A 17,535-nucleotide genomic window follows, 5' to 3' on the forward strand; every position below is an offset into this window, starting at 1 on the left:
CCCCCACACGCACACACACTTTTGCTTAAGTATGAAAGTATTCAGCTATTAAAGTTAATTCCTCATCTTGGTTCCTAATGATATTTTTCCAAAGCTTGTATCAGAAGTGTTCTCACATGGCTGTGGATTGAAAATGCCAAATGCTGCTACCTGATCCAAATAAACTATTAATACAGATTTTCAAAGAGAAAAATAATTGATACTGAATCTGTTATGAGTATTTTTGTAATTTTTCTCTAGATCAAACTTTTTTTTTGTATTCATATCTAGTTTAGTTAAGGTAAACTTGTAACAGTTTTAGTAAAATAAAAACTTAAGATCCACTTTTTCAGAGTTAAAACGGAAATAACTACTGGTGTGAGGAGGAAGTTTAGAGGGAACAGGGCACAGTGAAGTTTTGAACAAGCATCATTTTGACAATATCTTTTTCAACTGTCAGAAATAAATCCTTTCTATCCACAGTGGTATCACACATGATATCTAAGTCCTGGACTGAAAGTAAGTTGTTCTGACTGAGTTAAATCAATTAATTGTACTCTTGCATCATACCACTGGGTACTGGCCCTGAGTGTTTCAAATCTTGTTCCCTTGATCTGCCAGTCTCCTTGTCAAGTGCTCTGCCAAGGGCTTTATATGTGTAGAGAGCAGCAAGCAGACCTAACAGCCAAATATGACTTAGAATCTCCAAGTACATTGGACTGGATATCTCCTGTCATGGCATGGCCTTTCACTGTAATTCAATCACTTGCTTTATGTTTCATGGTTTTTCCCCTGGCACACTTTAAAATTTCCTAGTGTTTCTAGAAACATACTCCTGATAGAAATTGTTTTGGGTAGTTTACTGCTGTCTTTCTGCACCATCCCACTCTCCTGGAATAAATAGGACTGGAGTGAGCACCACTGCTTTGTGTGTGTTGAAATGAAAGTTTACTGCTGTCTTTCTGACATGTTCCTCTGAATAAACAGGACAGCAGTGGGCACCCTGCTGTGTGTGTGCTGAAATCCCCTGTCCAGCTCTTATCTCAGGGGTGCCCTGCTGTGATAAGAGCTGCTTTGCTGCTGCTTCCTGCTCCACGGCTGCTGTCCCAGCTCTGCTCCACTGCAGGGGCACATGAAAGAGCCCTCTTCAAAACCAACCCCAGCTTTTCAGCCTGGCCCTCCTCTGCCTGGCCCTGGGAATGTGCCAGCAGCTGAAAAGGCAGCTCAGCAACCCCATTCTGAGCTGAGCACACACATGGGGGAAGGTCACCATGCCCAGAACAGAGTGGTGTCACATCGGAAACCTCTGACCGAAATGTTCTCCCCTGACCAGTGCTGGGTGTGATATGAGACATTTACACACATGTTCATGTCATAATCAACTGCTTAGTGGGTTTGAAAGCATTTGCTCATGCTGTACTGTGTAAGAGTTCCTTTTTCCCACTGGCTGAAATCAGTTGGAATGGATGGGAATGTGGTGGTTGCTTGTGCTTTCCAAGACCGACTTCAGAATTTATATGAGCTTAAAAAAAAATCTATTTTTTAAAGTATTGATTTTTTTCCCCACATAAGCAGAAAAAGCAAGGATGAGTAGGTGGGTTGAAGCGGGCTGTACAAGATTTCTGTCACTTCTTGTAAATTCACTCTTTGTGTATCAAAAACATAAATGTTTTCTCAGGATGTAGGTAGGGACATTTTGGTGATAATTCCACAAGTTGACTTGGGCATTTTCCACAAGGGCTTAGTTTGCAGTTTTGCTGCAGCCTGTTACCTAAATCTGACATGCAGTACCTTTGATGGGGAGCAAATTGTATTTATTGTCAGAAAATAGCATAGAGGTGAACCTTGAATGGGACCTTCAAAAATCAGAAGGGAAAAAACACTGCCTCTGCAGCATTCGAATTGCTGGCCTGCTAGACTGCCTCTCCCACTGCCCCTAGAGTGAGATTCTCACCAGACTTCAACCCTGCAGCAGCCAGGATAGTCAAAGTGAAATTGGGATCCACAAACTGTAAGTAGCAGTGCAAATGACACAGACAAGAACAGTAACTCCCCAGTGGTCTTTTGCTCCTGACCCTGCGGGTTTTCTCTGAGAAGGAAATGGCTGATTTAGAGTTCTGCTGACAGAGGACTTCACTCCTCAGCTTCCTGAGCCCTCTCACTGGCATCCTAGACTGCTCATATGTTATGTATTAGGCATTCTTACAGTCACAGCATATTGTTTGGCTCTCTTCATGTTTTAATCACCCCCTGATTTGAACGATCCAAAGTGATGGCTGCACAAAGACTGCCTCACTTTTGCAGGTGGTTTGCTGGCTGGCAGACTCATGGCACAAGGGAACAGCCTTGGAAAGTCTCAATTCCAGTCTACTAAAAGGACTCTGCTTGTGCTTATTATCTCTGTTTTAGATTTGATTGTCTTCTTAATGATTTGATTAAACATTATTCTGAGTGCAGTTCAGTGCTCCTGTGCTAGCAGAAGGAAAAAGGAGCCAGCAGACAGATATGCATCGCAACAAAAAGCATGATGAAAAACTAGGAATCCATTCAGGAAATCCATATAGAACAAACTTCTGGAACACCTCTGTGATGGGGATTGTAAGAAATGGGACAGGAGGCAGCTGTCCCTCACCAGCTTTTAATGGGAGCTTGATGTGGCTACATGACACAGGTTTGAGGTGGCAGCATCCCTTTGTACTTTCTCCATATGACTTCAGACAACAACTAAATCCATAAATTAAAGTGGCTTCTCCTTGGGAGCCAACAGAGAGGCCAGAAGTGAGGATTTGCACCTGTCTTTCAGAAGGCACAGGACTGTTGCCATGGTCCTTCTGAAACATGACAGACAAACGTGTCAATGGTGAGATCAGATGTTCCTTCAGTCCCCTACTGAGTAACATTAGCTACACAAGAGAAACTGGAAGAAAAATGAGGAGAAATAGAATCTTACAAGTAGAAGATACTTCTGTTTTACACAAAATAATGGTCAGAGATTACTTTTGTTTCTATTCCTCTTTGGTTCATCCACTTCCAGTTTCCTTCTCTGTTATAAGAGGTTTCCCCTCCTTTTACAAGCACTGTGAGCTCCCAGACCCACGGTGAGTGAAACCTGAAACAGCCCTGACTTGCTCAAGCACAGAGATAACTGTCCACCAGATCTTACAGAACCACTGGAACCAGACCTGCTTAGTTAGTACATTAATTTATTTTAAAAAACTATGTGTCTTTTTCCTCCTTGAATTAAAATGCTTAGAATTGTTTCCTGCCAGTTCTGAAAAAGGCACTTCATAAAAGTCACTGCTGAACCCGTGCTCTCTTTGTTACAGGTGTCCCCTGGCACATGGGAAAACTTCAGGAAATAATCCCAGATTCCTGCTGTAGAAGGGGAATGAATTAAAGATTTACTTCATTTCTTAGTAAAGATTATTTCAATATCTACATGTTACCAATTCCATTTCACAAGAGATCTTTGCCACCTAAATAACAATTTTCAACACATCCGATTACTCAATATGATGCAACATTCTTACACTGCATCAGTGTCTGATTGAGACACCCCCTGCCACAGCTGCCACACCACCCCCCATCTGCTGCCTGTACAGCAAAGGGGAATTTCATCTGAACCTCTTTCTCCAGCTGTTTTATGTGGGGGTGACCCTCGTGGCCAGGGAAGGCATGCAGGCAGTGGCTGTGGGCAAGGAAAGCTCCAGTTCCTGTTCCAGAGTGTGCCTTCCCCCTGCAGAGCTCCCAGAACCACAGCGGGCTTTTAGGAGCCTGCTCTCCTCCTCCTCCTCCTCGCTGGTTAGCAAATGCACCTTAATTCTCCATCTCCAGAGAAAGCCTTTACCAGGTGTGAACTTTTTCATCAAAGCCCTGCTTCATCTTCCAAAACAGCACCCCTACTTCCAGTAAAACAGTGTTTTCCCACAAAAAGATTCTGTCAGAAACCCATGTCCTAACCAAATGTTCACCCAGGCTCTTTCAGTGGCAGGGCCCTCCTTTCCTTCTCTTTGTGCTCCTGGGGATTTCCATCCTGCTGAGCAGCAGCCCCAGGGCTGTTTGTCAGAGTCCTGACAATAACCCTTGTTATTATGTCAGAGCCTGTTAATAACCCTTCAGTAATTACAGCACCTACTGCAAGGAGCATCAAGTGATGAGACTCAGACCTCAGAGCTGCTGACCACCTATTTTCCTTTTTGTCTTTCCCCCCACCCTTTATTTTTTATTTTCTTTCATATTAGGAATACATTAGGCCTGGACAAATTGAGAGCATCACTAAATAGCTTCTGGATTTGAAAAGCTCTTACATTAAAAGAAAAAAGCTCGTGTTTATTTATTTATTTTCTCTGAATGGAACCACAGGAGTTGGTATCTCTAAGCTAGCCTGAGCTGGCACATTTTCACTTAATTCCCAAGACTGTTGCCTTTCATTTCAAGCGAAGATAAAGTTGCATGAGGAGATACGGAACTTTTCAATTCCTCAGTCTTGTTCAGTGACATTTTCCCACCACTTTAAAGAAGTACTAAACTCTATGTACAGCAAGGGAATAATTCTCTGGGGAACTGAAAAGCTATTGGGATCCAGATGTGTATTTTCAATGTGGGTTTTTTCCTTCACCGTGACAGCCTGAGCAAGGCTGAGTGATCTCCACACAAAGTGTTCCCCCAGCCCTCACCTCATCCCAGCCTCAAATCCCCAAACTCTTACTGAACGACACAGCAAGCTTTGTACATTATTGAACTATGGCTGCTGAGAGAAGTTTTATTACAAAACCTAGATTAAACTGGAGATGAAACTAGTGTTTTCTGTGCCAAATGCCAGCTGGAATCTACCTTGCTGTGGTGTCAAGGCAGGAAAATGAAATCAGAAGGTCTTGAGCTAAAGGAGCTGAAATATAACCAAGCAGCCTAACTTGCCTTCCATACAAGCATGCAATGAGTATTACTGGATTGAAATTCCAGGTGTTCCCCTGTGCCTACGAAGCAGCCCAAGTTCAGTGTCTGCAGCCAGAGACTGAAGAAAGAGAGGCAGCTCTGCTGCACTGCAGGAGTGTCAGCCTGGATGGAGGAAAGGGACAGGCTGTGAATCACCCAGTCCTGCCAGGAAAAAATCTACTGAAATGGGATTAATAGGGACACTCTGAGATTCACTCTGGAGAAGCTATGGTGAGGAGAGGCTGAGGGCTGGCACTGCTCAGCCTGCAGAAAGGCGCTCAGTGTGTTTAAATTCCTGTGGGAGGAGCAGGGGAGATGGAGCCAGGGCTCTGCAGGGGCACTCGGCCACAGGGCAAGAGGCAAGGAGCACCTGTGGAAATTCAACAAGTCCTGTTTAAGCACAGGAAGGTTTTTGCAGAGAGGTGGTGAGACACAGTGTCAGTTTGCCCAGAGAGGCTGTGGAGTCTCCATCTGTGGAGATACTCTGAGCTCGGTGCTGACTGGCCCTGTGCTGGTGAGGCTGGGCTGGAGATGTCCAGAGGCCCCTTTGAGCCTCAGCCATTCTGCCTCAGAAAATGCACCTCCGTGGGCTGCTCTAACAAGCCACAGGACACCCTCTGAGCTCTGAGTGAGGCTCCATTTCAAGCTGGGTGTGACAAACACTCTTTAAGTGGTGTTGGTTAGACGTAGCCGTGTACATGCGGGCAGAGAGTCCATGACTCACCTGCTCCATATTTGAAATATAGACTCATGGCACACTTTAAATTGGCATAAAAAAGAATCCTCCCCTTCCCTGAGCCTAAGTAAAACCAGCCAACTTTTGCAGAGCAGGATGGATCAAAACAAACCAGATACAGCTGTGTAAAAACACTAACAAAATTGTCACAGTGACTTAATTCATCAATCAACAAATTTTAATATTCAAACCTCTCAGTTGCAACATGGTCATCAGAAAATTATAATAAACTGTATTTAACTGTCTAATTATTTCAGTCACTGACCCAAAATGAACTCTCTGTAAATCCATTCATCTAGTGTTAGTTCATTTTAGCTTAATTTTAGCTGTTGTGCTCTGCTCAGAAGTGACTTGTGAAGCACCAGTGTTTCCATAGCCACAGTGACTGCTCAGGTTTTCTACTTGTAATTTCCTCTGGTTTCAATGACTGCTGTGATTGCTCCCCCTCCACCCTCCATGGGTGCTTCTCATTGCCTCAGGGAGCCAAGTGTCCGCCCCAGAGCAGCTGAGGAAATGATGGAAGAAATTGCATGTAAAAAACCAGTACAGCAGCCTCTTCTGTGGAGATAAAGTCAACCTCACAACAAACACAGACATCAGCTGGGCAACCAGTCCAACTTTTCCAAGCTGGTTCCCTCTTTATTCCCCATTTCTACACATCCTACAGTCATGACTTGGCCTGGATGTGACCAGCGCTGTGGCCATGCCTCTGCCCCTGGAGCACGGGAGTGCAGGACCATGGCCATGCCTCTGCCCCTGGAACTCAGGGAGTGCAGGACCATGGCCATGCCTCTGCCTCTGGAGCTCAGGGAGTGCAGGACCATGGCCATGCCTCTGCCCCTGGAGCACGGGAGTGCAGGACCATGGCCATGCCTCTGCCCCTGGAGCAAGGGCGTGCAGGACCATGGCCATGCCTCTGCCTCTGGAGCTCAGGAAGTGCAGGACCATGGCCATGCCTCTGGAGCTCAGGGAGTGCAGGACCATGGCCATGCCTCTGGAGCTCAGGGAGTGCAGGACATGCTGACAGCAGATCCCACCTGTGTGCTGTTGTGCAGGGAGATGATTTATCTTAACCTGCCTTGTGTCAGTAGGGTCAGATGCAACTGGTGCCATGCCATTCAAATCAAACTTGGTGGGACCCACTTGTAAAGCTGGGGTGCCAGGCTGGAAGGCTTGCCAGCCTCACTCCTGTCTGCCCAAGCTCAGCCTCAGGGTGCTAGGCTGGCAGGAGCTTCCCCAGCTCCAGTTCCTCCCAACAAACCTGCCCAGTATCACTTCCTCCTCACATACCTGCTGCAAAACAATGGGCCCTGCAAAGCTAAACCTCTACAGGAAAGCAGGGTAGCTCCTGGTATAAAAAAAACTTCCTATATTGAGTAAAACAATTGATGCTGTATTTCTTCAGCATGTTGCCTAATAAGTTCAGGAAATAGCTTTACTGTGACTCTTATCACCACGGAGCTCTTGTTCCACAGTTAAGAGTCTCATCAGAAGCTAAATTATTTGTGAATCTAATTACATCTTTTTTGGCATATATAACAGACCGTTGTGTGACAAAAGCTACAGTAGGAGTTGAGAGGCTCATATACAAAGCCAACTTCACAATGAACCTGAGGCTGAAAATAGCCTGAAATCAAAGCAAGAGACATTAAGCATCTTTGTAACAGTCCCTGCTCCTGGAGCACTTCCATGGCTCCCACTGCTGCAGTGTCTGACCACAGCCACGGGTGCACAGGCAGGGTTGTGAAAGGACCAGCCCACAGCAGGGCAGGGGAGCAAATCCTGCCACCTCATGTTCAAGGCCTGCTTCTTATTTGCTGGCCTGCATCTCCCCCACACTTTTATATGTAAGCTGTGAGAATTCACAAGCCCCAAGCTCATCCCACAGCTGAGAAGGAGCAAGCATTTCACACTCCAAGCACTTATTTTTAAGGAGCCCATGACATATTTTCAGAATTGACTTGGTTGCTTGAGTTTGATTCAAAGCTGTATGAGGGAATAGATTTGCTCCCACTCAACTCTGGGCACTTTGGAGCCTGCCCCAAAACCAACCAGCTCCTCCTCCTCTTTCCCTCATTCCCTGTTCCCAGGTGGGTATGGCAAAGCCAGGAAGTGGTGCCAGTACCTTCCTACCTCTTGGCCAGAAAAAGCTGCATTTCAGGGGCTGCAGCTGCAGTTTTGAGCAGCAGGTTGGAGGGAGACTAAATAGAAGGAAAAGAAAATGACAGAAATTGCAAAGGAAAAGCAACAATGAGTGTAAGAATAGAGAAGAAAGACATTGTGACTGAGGGGGAAAGATTTTCTTGGATAGTGGTTTTTGTAACAAAAAAAAATTACTGTTGCTCTGCCTGTTAACATAACCCCATTACCATGGAACTCGGCTGGTGCCACATACACACTCCCCATTACCATGGGCATTTCTCTACCTGTCTCATATGATGCTAGAGAAGACAGGTAACATCTGCCAGGCTTGTACAGCAGCCCAGCAGAATATTAATCCATCAGCAACTGCCCTGCACTGGCTATCAAACCTGATCTGAATTTCATTTCACTAACATTTTCCAAAAAATATTATCAGAGGATAGAAAACTTTTGCTAAGAAGCACATTTTAGTGCAGACTTTGAGCAACTGTCCCTTAAACCATTACAGAGAGTGTGGAGTATATAGAAATAAAAACTGTAATTAAAAAACACATGGGTTTTACTCAGGCCATGATACAAAAAAAAATACAAATTAACTAAGTGTGGAAGTTTTAGTATAGTACTATCACTGTTACATTTATTTGGTAAAGAGGATAAAGCTTAAACCTGTTATGAGAAACAAGTTGCATTTTCCTGGAAGACAGCACACCCCGTTCTATGAACAGGGAGAACTTTGGGGAGTGATGAATGGTGCTCTTTCTCTGCTAGTTGGGAGATCTCCTGCTTTTAGGGTTTCTTTACATATTTTACATTGAGGCAGGTCCTGCAGAAACCCCTGCTTATCCAAGAGTTCCCTGATGGTGGAGTAGGGAGCTGCTGTTCAGGGACATCTCATCAGGGTGAAGCACAGGAGGGGGTGCAGCAATCAGAGATCAGGGCTGTGTGGAGGCACCCACCACAGGGCAAACACCTTTTGGGTGTCAATCAGAAAGGCAGTTTCTGTTCAGTGTACAGACCAGGAGATAATTGCTTGCTGAAGCAAACCACATGAATACATTTTCCTCTCACAACAGATCCTTATGAATGCAAAAATATTTGCTGATCTTGTGATCTGGGGGGCATGCTGCACACTTGTGTTGTGTTGTGCAATATCCTGTAAGTTTTCACTTTTAAAGACTTACTGCATAGCTAAAGCTTCCATCCTGCAATCAGATACATTCCTGCCCTCTTAATCAAGCTGGGCAATACATTTCCAGCCAAAAAATAAAATCCAAAGATGCTTTCCTTTAGATAAGCTGTTAGCTTCAAAGCTCAGCAAGGAATTGAGTCATGGTAATGTGACTAAGCACAGAGGAGAAGTTTAGGGAGAAGAGCCATGAAGAACCAGCCTGGCCAGATTGTCAGCTGGCATTAATCACCCTCACACTACTCCCAGAGCTTGATTGATTCTCCCTGAAGACCAAGGCATTGAAAAGTAACTATACCAAATGTACGAGCTCTAAAAGTCAGGTGGCTTGTTTTCCAAGGAAGTTCAGCAATGCGAGGGCTGAAGCTCCCAGGGCAGCACTGGCCCACAGCTGTGTCCCACCCTGTGCAGTCAGTGGGTGCACAAATGAGGAGAATCTCACATAGGTGTGGTCATGCACAGTTAGCCCTAACATCAACACCGACTTTCGTATTTCCTCATTGTATTTTTATTCTTTTTAACTGTTCAAATCTAGTATTGCAATGGGGGTGGGGAGGGCTTCCTGGAAGTGCCTGGAGGATGGTGGTTCACTGAAATGTGTTTTTGCCTCTGCCCTTCTGTTTTCTACCAAGAGAGGGTTTACCCTGAAGCGTGGGTGGAGAGAAAGAGAGCACAAGCAGAAAGAACAGCCAGGCAATGGCAGAAAAAATTCATATGTCTTTCTTTAAGTCTTGCCTCCATGTGGATAAGTGATTGCCCAGAAAAGAGGCAACCACATAACATCCTGTTTACTCAACTTTGCAACGACAGAATTTTGATTTTGGACTTTCTCCAATTGCAAAAGAACCTCAGATTATCATAGTGAGAGAAATGACTCCTTTTACCTTGTAACTGCAGGGAAAGAGCTTGAAAACAGGAGACCAAAAGGATTTTCAAACAAAAGTCAAATAACAAATATGGAGCTGATCTCCTCATTTCAGTTATTTGCTGGTTTTAGGTCAGCTGTGCGTTTGGGCTTAGCTGTGGAGTGTCACTGCTGGTCCTTTCAACCTGTGCTACCTCACAGCTCCCGGGTTCTGCATGCCTGGGAGTGCTCCTGGCAGCAGGGTGGGAGCCTGGAGGGAGCTGAGCAGGAGCATTTTGCTGGCAGCTGCTGGCTCTGCTCTTCACCAAACAGGAGGGAATTCAGCCTATAATTAGCAACAGCTCACCTGCTCTGGGAGCCATTCCCAGAGCTGAGGACACTCACTGCAAGCAGGTTCTTAGCACTGTGAGACAGACAAATCCATGTCCCTTTCAAAAGAGGTTTCTGGCCCTAGCACAGGGACTGGGAATGCCAGCGGTTTTATGGGGGCTGGATAGATTCTTTACACTGCATCCTTCTGCCCAGGATCAAACACATTACTCAACACTGTGTTTTTGCTTGGAGAGAAATTTGGATTTTTACTAAACTAAATTTGGAACACAGAACAGCATTAAATTAGTTTTAAACTATATATAGAACCAAGCTGTATTTTAAAAAAAATTTAAATACAGATACATTGAATATAGGAAACACATAGTAAATGCTCACTTACCCAAAAAGCATCTTTAAACTGCAGCTGGGTCATTATTATTGCTCTGTGGAGGGGTAGGAATCCTTCAGCAAGTCTGTTGTGGGGTGAGAGCAGCAGCAGGCACAGCTCTGAGCCTTGTCACTGCACCCCAGCCCAAGCAGAGAGTGCAACACATCCACAGACCTGTCCCTCCTGAAGTCAGGCTGGTGCCAACAGCATGGGGCTGTCCCAGGCAGCTCAGAGAAATGACCTGTGGCTGTGAGGGACAGAGGGCAAAAGAGCTGTGGCTCACACGCAGAGACAGGCAAGTGCTCAGCACCCGCACCCCAAACCTGTTTCTCTTCTGGTGAACAGTTAATATTGAAATGAGGAAGCAAGGAGATGTCAAATGGTGTCAGGCTGCTCCTTGCCATGGGTGCGTGTGAGCAGACAGGAAAAAAATAGAGGGGGAAAAAAAAGGCACTAAGTTCAGTGATATGATTTGATCAGATGCAGGAAGAGAGAGGACAATTACAGTGCAAAAGAAACCAGCACAATACATAGAGACAAGCTATTCTCAAATGCTGTGGTCTTGCAAAGAAAAAGAAGCAAAAGAAACATAGGTGCCCCATTTCTGCAGCACCTTCAGGGGCTGGCAGAGGCCCATGCCTTTGCACACAAGAAGCTTAGCTCAAAGCTGCATTTTGCAGCTGGAAAGGCTTTTCAGGACTCAGGTTAAATTAAGAACTCTGAGAAGTGTGCAGGTGTCTGCACACATTTAGATACCTGGATGTCAATGTTGAGAACACTCCTGATTTGCATGCCCTCACATAAATGTTCATATGAATATGCAAGATATGTGAAATTTAGAAGTAAAATCCAAAGTCTTGAAAAAGAAGAGAGCTAAGAGTTTGTTAGCACCAGGACCTGAGCGAAGCCTCACAGACCAGTGAAGCAGCAGCACTCAGACCACACTCAGCACACTGCTGACACCAGGTATTTCAGGCAGCTCCCCAAATCAGCTCCTCCAGTTATAACACAGCTGCAAATACCTGAGCACAGGGTAACACTGCTAAAGCTTCCCTGAAACCCTCTCCAAAGCACCTATCCTCCAGGTGAGGTTGCCTCTCTTCATCTTCTTAGGATGTTTTAAGCATTCTTAAATACCTGTTTTTAAATACTCACTCACATTTTTGGGGTGTAGGGAAAGAAAAGAAAAATAGTCCTGTGGTGGTTGCCCATGCAAAAGCTGTCTGTCCCCACCAAGAACACATCAGGACTGACTGACGGGTGCTGCTGTTTCCCCGCTGCCCCCAGCAGCAGCCCCGGGGCAGATCATTCCGCAGTGAGGAACTCTTGCAACTTCGCTGGGCTGCAGCAGGGCTCGGGCTCTGCTCAGAGCTCCGCAGAGCTGCAGGCTGCAGCCACCCCTGCTCACTCCATGGGCAGTCTGTAGCTGCTGTTTAAAAGAATTTGCAAGGTTCCTTCCTGATGGTCTGAAGAAGACAGGGAATATGCGGGGACTTCGTGAGGGAAAATGAAGTGCAAGCAGAGAGAGCCTGGAGGGTCAGAGGTGGAGCAGGAAGAAAGCATCATTGCATGAGTGTGGGAGGAGAAATGTGAGGATTCACGTGCAGTGTTGAGGAGAAAGGAGTGAAGCTTCCTTCCAGAAGGGAGAATTCCTTCAAAAAATGTATTTTGAGGGCATGGGCACTGGTCATACTTGATCTGTATCCAAAAATAAAAGGATCTTTTTAGAGTGTTTTATCTCAGTCCTTCCAAACCCAAATGTTTCCTGTTACTATTTCCAAGTTACAGCTGTGTTTTGAAACCATCTTTGCTGTTGTTGGGGTTCATAAAAATAAACCGAGCGTGGTTTAGCCCTCTAAAATATTACGCTACTTTCCTGTTATTTTTAGTTTGGCCTCCAACCACAAAGCCAATTATTTGCCTGAACCTCACGCTGGGCTATGCCGGCACCCATCCCACCCAAGAGCTCTGGTGCAGCAGTCACCTCCCAGCAGCTCCCAGGGATGCTGTCTCCAATGCCATCAGCACGGGCAGGTCACTGTGCTGTGGTGAGCTCCTCGGAACAGCCCAGAGCAGCTCTCCAGTCCAGCTACTTTGAGGATTTGTCAGAGTAGTTGGCGTGAGTCCCAGCCCCGGCTGTGATGAAGCAGATTTGGGTCGATTTGGGTCCCTGCCCCCCTGTGTTATGTCCATGGGGTGCTGCACCAGGCTTTGCAGGGCTTTACAAGGGGGACACAATTGTGTATCCCCTCTGCTCTAACAGGAACAGGACACAAGGCTGTGGTGGCTAACAGGGGCCCTGAAGGTCTCAGAGTTACATGCCGGGGTCGGCTGTCAGTGGTCTCTGCCCCAGCACGGGAAAAGGTGCTTCTGGGCAGGCCACGCTCTCCAAGAAGGAGTCTGGACTCTTGCTTTTGGTCTTCAGTTGAGTTTATTGTTCCTTATCTACAAAGTTTTTCTGTCTGTCCAGCCCTGTGCTGTGGTGAGCTCCTCGGAACAGCCCAGAGCAGCTCTCCAGTCCAGCTACTTTGAGGATTTGTCAGAGTAGTTGGCGTGAGTCCCAGCCCCGGCTGTGATGAAGCAGATTTGGGTCAATTTGGGTCCCTGCCCCCCTGTGTTATGTCCATGGGGTGCTGCGCCAGGCTTTGCAGGGCTTTACAAGGGGGACACAATTGTGTATCCCCTCTGCTCTAACAGGAACAGGACACAAGGCTGTGGTGGCTAACAGGGGCCCTGAAGGCCTCACAGTTACATGCCGGGGTCAGCTGTCACTTGTCTCTGCCCCAGCACGGGAAAAGGTGGTTCTGGGTAGGCCGCGCTCTCCAAGAAGGAGTCTGGACTCTTGCTTTTGGTCTTCAGTTGAGTTTATTGTTCCTTATCTACAAAGTTTTTCTGTCTGTCCAGCCAAGGTCTGATCAGCAAGACAGCCAAGGGCACTCTCTCCCACCCACAGGGCGGTTGTCTCTTTTATAGTGAAAACTACGTATAAGATATTTACCTTCAATTTCCAATACTTTTCGCCCTTGTTGGCAAGTGCACTTTCACTATGAACCAATCCACACATGCCAACATCATCCTGGACATGGATGCCAAGGAGAAGAAAGAAGAAGGACAGGGCACGCCCAAATCCCTCCATCTTAGAACCCCTGACCCCCATGTATAGAATTTCAAACCCCCCTGTACAACATACAAAACCCCCCTCTACAGTGCTCCGAAGTTTTTCCCTTCACCATGTGATTCCTACTTAAACTTTTGTGGCCTGTAATTCTTTATATAAGGTTGGCAATTTGCTCTATGAATTAAGGTCGAATTTCCAAGTGTCTTTGGCTTCCTGCCAGGGTCTCCGAGCCCCTGCCAGGGCTTTGAGACATCCAGGGCATCCAGAGAGATGCTCTGGGTTCCGACAGTCACACATAACCCCGGTGCCACACCTGAAGGTAACATTGACCCTCACAGTGTAACCGGGGCGCTGTGGAGCGCGCCCAGGCCGTGCCCACACGAGCAGCCATTGGCTGGCTGGCCGGGCGCCGGCCTTGGGCAGCTCTGGCGCTGCTTGGAAGTTCCAACTGTTAAAGATATAGTTAGTAATTCATGCAGAGAGGGAATATGTATAAAAGCATCTCTGATTTATAATGGTATCCCTTCTTGCTGGTAACTGAATGGACATACAACCATGGTAAGAACAGGCTTATAGCTTCTAAGAGAAAAGACTATGAGTTTTACAATATATCTAAAAATGAACTTACTGTATACAGGGAAAGGGAGAGGGAGGAATTTTTATCCTCAGGATGGCAAAACCGCGGCAGATGGGCAGAGAAACACCACATTTACCTGCGAAGACCAACCTGAATATGAAGAGCTCAGAAAGAAACAAAGGGACTCTGCCACGGGCGAAATAAATCGTGTAAGAAAAGAATCGCTGCCTCAGAGCAGCCGGGGTGGACAAGGGGGACTTGGTGCCATAGAGACCATTTCCCATGTTCACCCAGCTCACCTCCCGGAGTGTTCTGCTGTTTGACTGTTGGCTGTCGGGACCACCTCCCGGAGTGTTATGCTGTTTGATTGTTGGCTGTCGGGACTATATTACGGTCGCGAAACAAATTCTTTTTATATTTTTATTATAATTGGGCATATTTTCATTTTTACTTATAACACAACCAACTGTTCCTGGCTCCAGCATTAAGGGGATTTTAGCCTGACCAGACAGGCTCACTCGGAAATCCAGAAGGGTCAACAAGGAACTCTTCCCTGACAGCCACTGCCTCTCCTTCCGCCTCTACTCTTAGAGGTTAAAAATCAGGTGTTCTGTTTCATAGCACCAAGAACACACTTCCTGAGAGTTTTCCCCCAAGTAATTAAATTGTTTGGCAGCAGAATGTACCATTTCAATCCATTCTGTAGTAAAAAGTCAGAGTAAGTCTGATTTTTTTAAAACTGTTTTTAAAGCCCTCAAATTTAATCATTCTTTAGAATGGAAGTTCAATTTTTAACTATATACCACTTTGAGCAAAGCTTTTTATCAGGGATTTGGGTGGCAGGTTTGGATTTGACAGTAGGTAAAATATGAAAATAGCATCTACAAACATTTTTGTGCTCATCCAGGATGCCAAGCAAGACATTCTTCAGAGGAAATGTTTCTGACTTTGGGGAGTTCAAGTAGACCTTTTACTATACACAGCAAGAGGATGAGGGAGTCCATGAAAAGCATTAAGGCAGAAGACAAAGAAATGCTGAATACTCAGATAATCCGAGTGCTGAGATGGTTGTAACTGTCAGAAGTCCTCAGGTGTATTGTGGTCCCTTGGAATGGTGCTTTGGGAAATGCCAGTGGACACTGGAAGGCACCGGTGCAGTCCTTCCCAGCCTCCAGAACCTTGCATCTTACATACGGCTTCCAAACAACAGCTGCTGTGCAGCCATGTCCAAACTCCAACAGCCCAGCTCCCGGTGTCCATCTGGGCCCCACAGCCTGGGGACAGCAGCAGCAAGGAAACCACTGCCAGAGGAGAGCCATGGCTGAAACAGACACAATTCAGCTGCTGAGCTGCGCCCGCCGCTCTGATCCCACACGAATCATCTCTGAATTTCCATGCAGGCAATGGCAGAGGCTTGCAAATGATCCCAAATCATACCCATTCAAAATGCTGAAATCACCTTGCCCTCTGTGAGGAGCCAGTCTGTGTTCCCATGGAAACTGAAAGTGCAGCCTCTGAACACCTGGCTTGGTTTGCTCCAGCTACCCTGGGCCATTGTGGCTGTGGCTGGAGGCTGCTCCAGCACAGCCCAGACCCCACCCCAGGCTCTGTTTGGCCTTGAAACTCAACTCCCTCTGCTCCTGTTAGAGGGAACTGCTGGAACAGCCTTCCAAAAGCAGTCTCACAGTGCAAGACAGTCCTGCTGGCCTTCAGCTTCAGTAAAATCCTCTTATGTAACATTTTACAGCAGTTTCTGATAGAGGCCATCACTGAAAGGTGGACCCTGTTTTGCTGTTTTACCCAAGAGAAAGATCATCAGCCTCTGCCATAATCATAAAGAACATTAATGGATTTCCTCTAGAATTAACATTGTGGTACTTTGTACATAACATAATTGTTTGAATCATAGAAATGTGGGGTCTTTTTGTGCTCTGTATGGGTTTAAACTATCATTACCCCTGAAGATGTTTCAAAGGCAAACAAAGGAAAAAGGGAACTGTGAAGAAGTGCAATGTCATTGGGGTCTTGAATAGCACAGACAGGATTGGGCTGCGCCTGGGAGAAAAGTAAAAAGTACTTTGTGAAAGAGAAAATAAAATTATTTGGGGTTTTACACCCTCTTCTTGTTATAAATTCAGGTAACTTCTGAAAGATGTTTTTAATTTCTGACACCTTTTGAATGCTTTATCAATACACTGGCTTTCTCTATGCCTTAATTCACAGCAAATCACTACTCATCTGCAAGTATTGCACATTCATTAGCCAAGCAGGCAATGCAGGTGCTGCTGAGGAGGTTTCCATGTCTCAGAAGGACCCTTGGATCTGTGTCCCAAATGTCCCTTCTTCAGCAGCAGTGATTTGCTCAGCATCATGGGAGACAACACTTTTGTTTGTTTTAATATTTCTGGACACACTGGATTTATTAGACTTCATTTTAAAAAAAAAACAGATCTCACCACCACTATTGGCAAGAGCTGTACTCATATTCCCAAGGAACTGATATTAAAAAAATATGGGTAGAAAAAAATCCAACCACTAATATTGAAAAAGTGCTTTGAATTTCTATTACTATGATATCTACAAATATAGTGTACATGGTTTTGCTTTGAATCAAAATTTCTAACCTTCTACTGACACAGCACTTACCCCAAAAGGAATTCCATTTGTTCTGGGCATAATTAAGAGGTGGTATCCTGGGAAAAAAACAAGGCAGAACTAGCTGCTTTTACTCAATAGAGCTGGGAGGAAGGAAAACATTAGTCAAGGAGAACACTGTGAGAGCATTACAAGAGTTATTTATAAAGGAATTAAAAAACCCTAACACATGCCACCCAAGCTGTTCTGTGTCTTTGTCTGGAATACTCAGCTCATTTCTTTCCAGGAGACAGAAGTGAGTATCTGGACTTTCCTACACTGACCCTGTAATGCCATTAACCCTTCATTAACCCTTATTTCAAATAATCACAAAATGGGACACCACTCTCTTGTGAAGCTTTCAGCTGAGGTTAACTTTTAGAGGTTATTACTACAAATATTATTTATGTAATGCATTGATGCTTTAGCCTTCCATATACTACAAATAAAAAAATAAACACAATTGCTTTTGCAAACTTGTCCAGAAAATGCTAAATGCACACCTTGCTTTTTTCTGAATCTTCTTTAGCAGCCAGATAAGATGACAAATCTCTGGTTAATAAAGCCAAGAATGCTGCCACTGGACATTATGCACATTGCTCACATCTCCAGGAGCTGCTATGGGTGACCCAAGGTGAGAAATAGATGTACAAAACACAGAAA

The 17,535-nt window shown here is 45.5% G+C and overlaps 1 protein-coding gene across 5 annotated transcripts in view; it reads right to left on the minus strand.

Annotated features, from left to right (window-relative positions):
* PSTPIP1 (proline-serine-threonine phosphatase interacting protein 1) overlaps nt 1-11,862 on the minus strand; it is a 49,347-nt gene extending 37,485 nt beyond the window's left edge. Inside the window, exons 1-3 of one of the 5 annotated variants that reach the window (XM_039732557.1) lie at nt 11,703-11,862; nt 10,718-10,790; nt 10,556-10,598 (exon numbers count right to left, since the gene is read on the minus strand). In XM_039732557.1, coding sequence (XP_039588491.1) covers nt 10,556-10,598; nt 10,718-10,790; nt 11,703-11,787 — 201 coding nt within the window. In that variant the 5' untranslated portion in view covers nt 11,788-11,862. Of the gene's footprint in view, nt 1-10,555; nt 10,875-11,702 lie in introns of those variants that run through there. The other 4 variants (XM_039732574.1, XM_039732595.1, XM_039732585.1 and 1 more) reach the window with 4 other exon arrangements.
* Nucleotides 11,863-17,535: the final 5,673 nt, after the last annotated feature.

This window comes from Passer montanus, unplaced genomic scaffold (assembly GCF_014805655.1).
Source record: "Passer montanus isolate IOZ18808 unplaced genomic scaffold, ASM1480565v1 scaffold111, whole genome shotgun sequence".
Classification (NCBI taxonomy): Eukaryota; Metazoa; Chordata; class Aves; order Passeriformes; family Passeridae; genus Passer; species Passer montanus.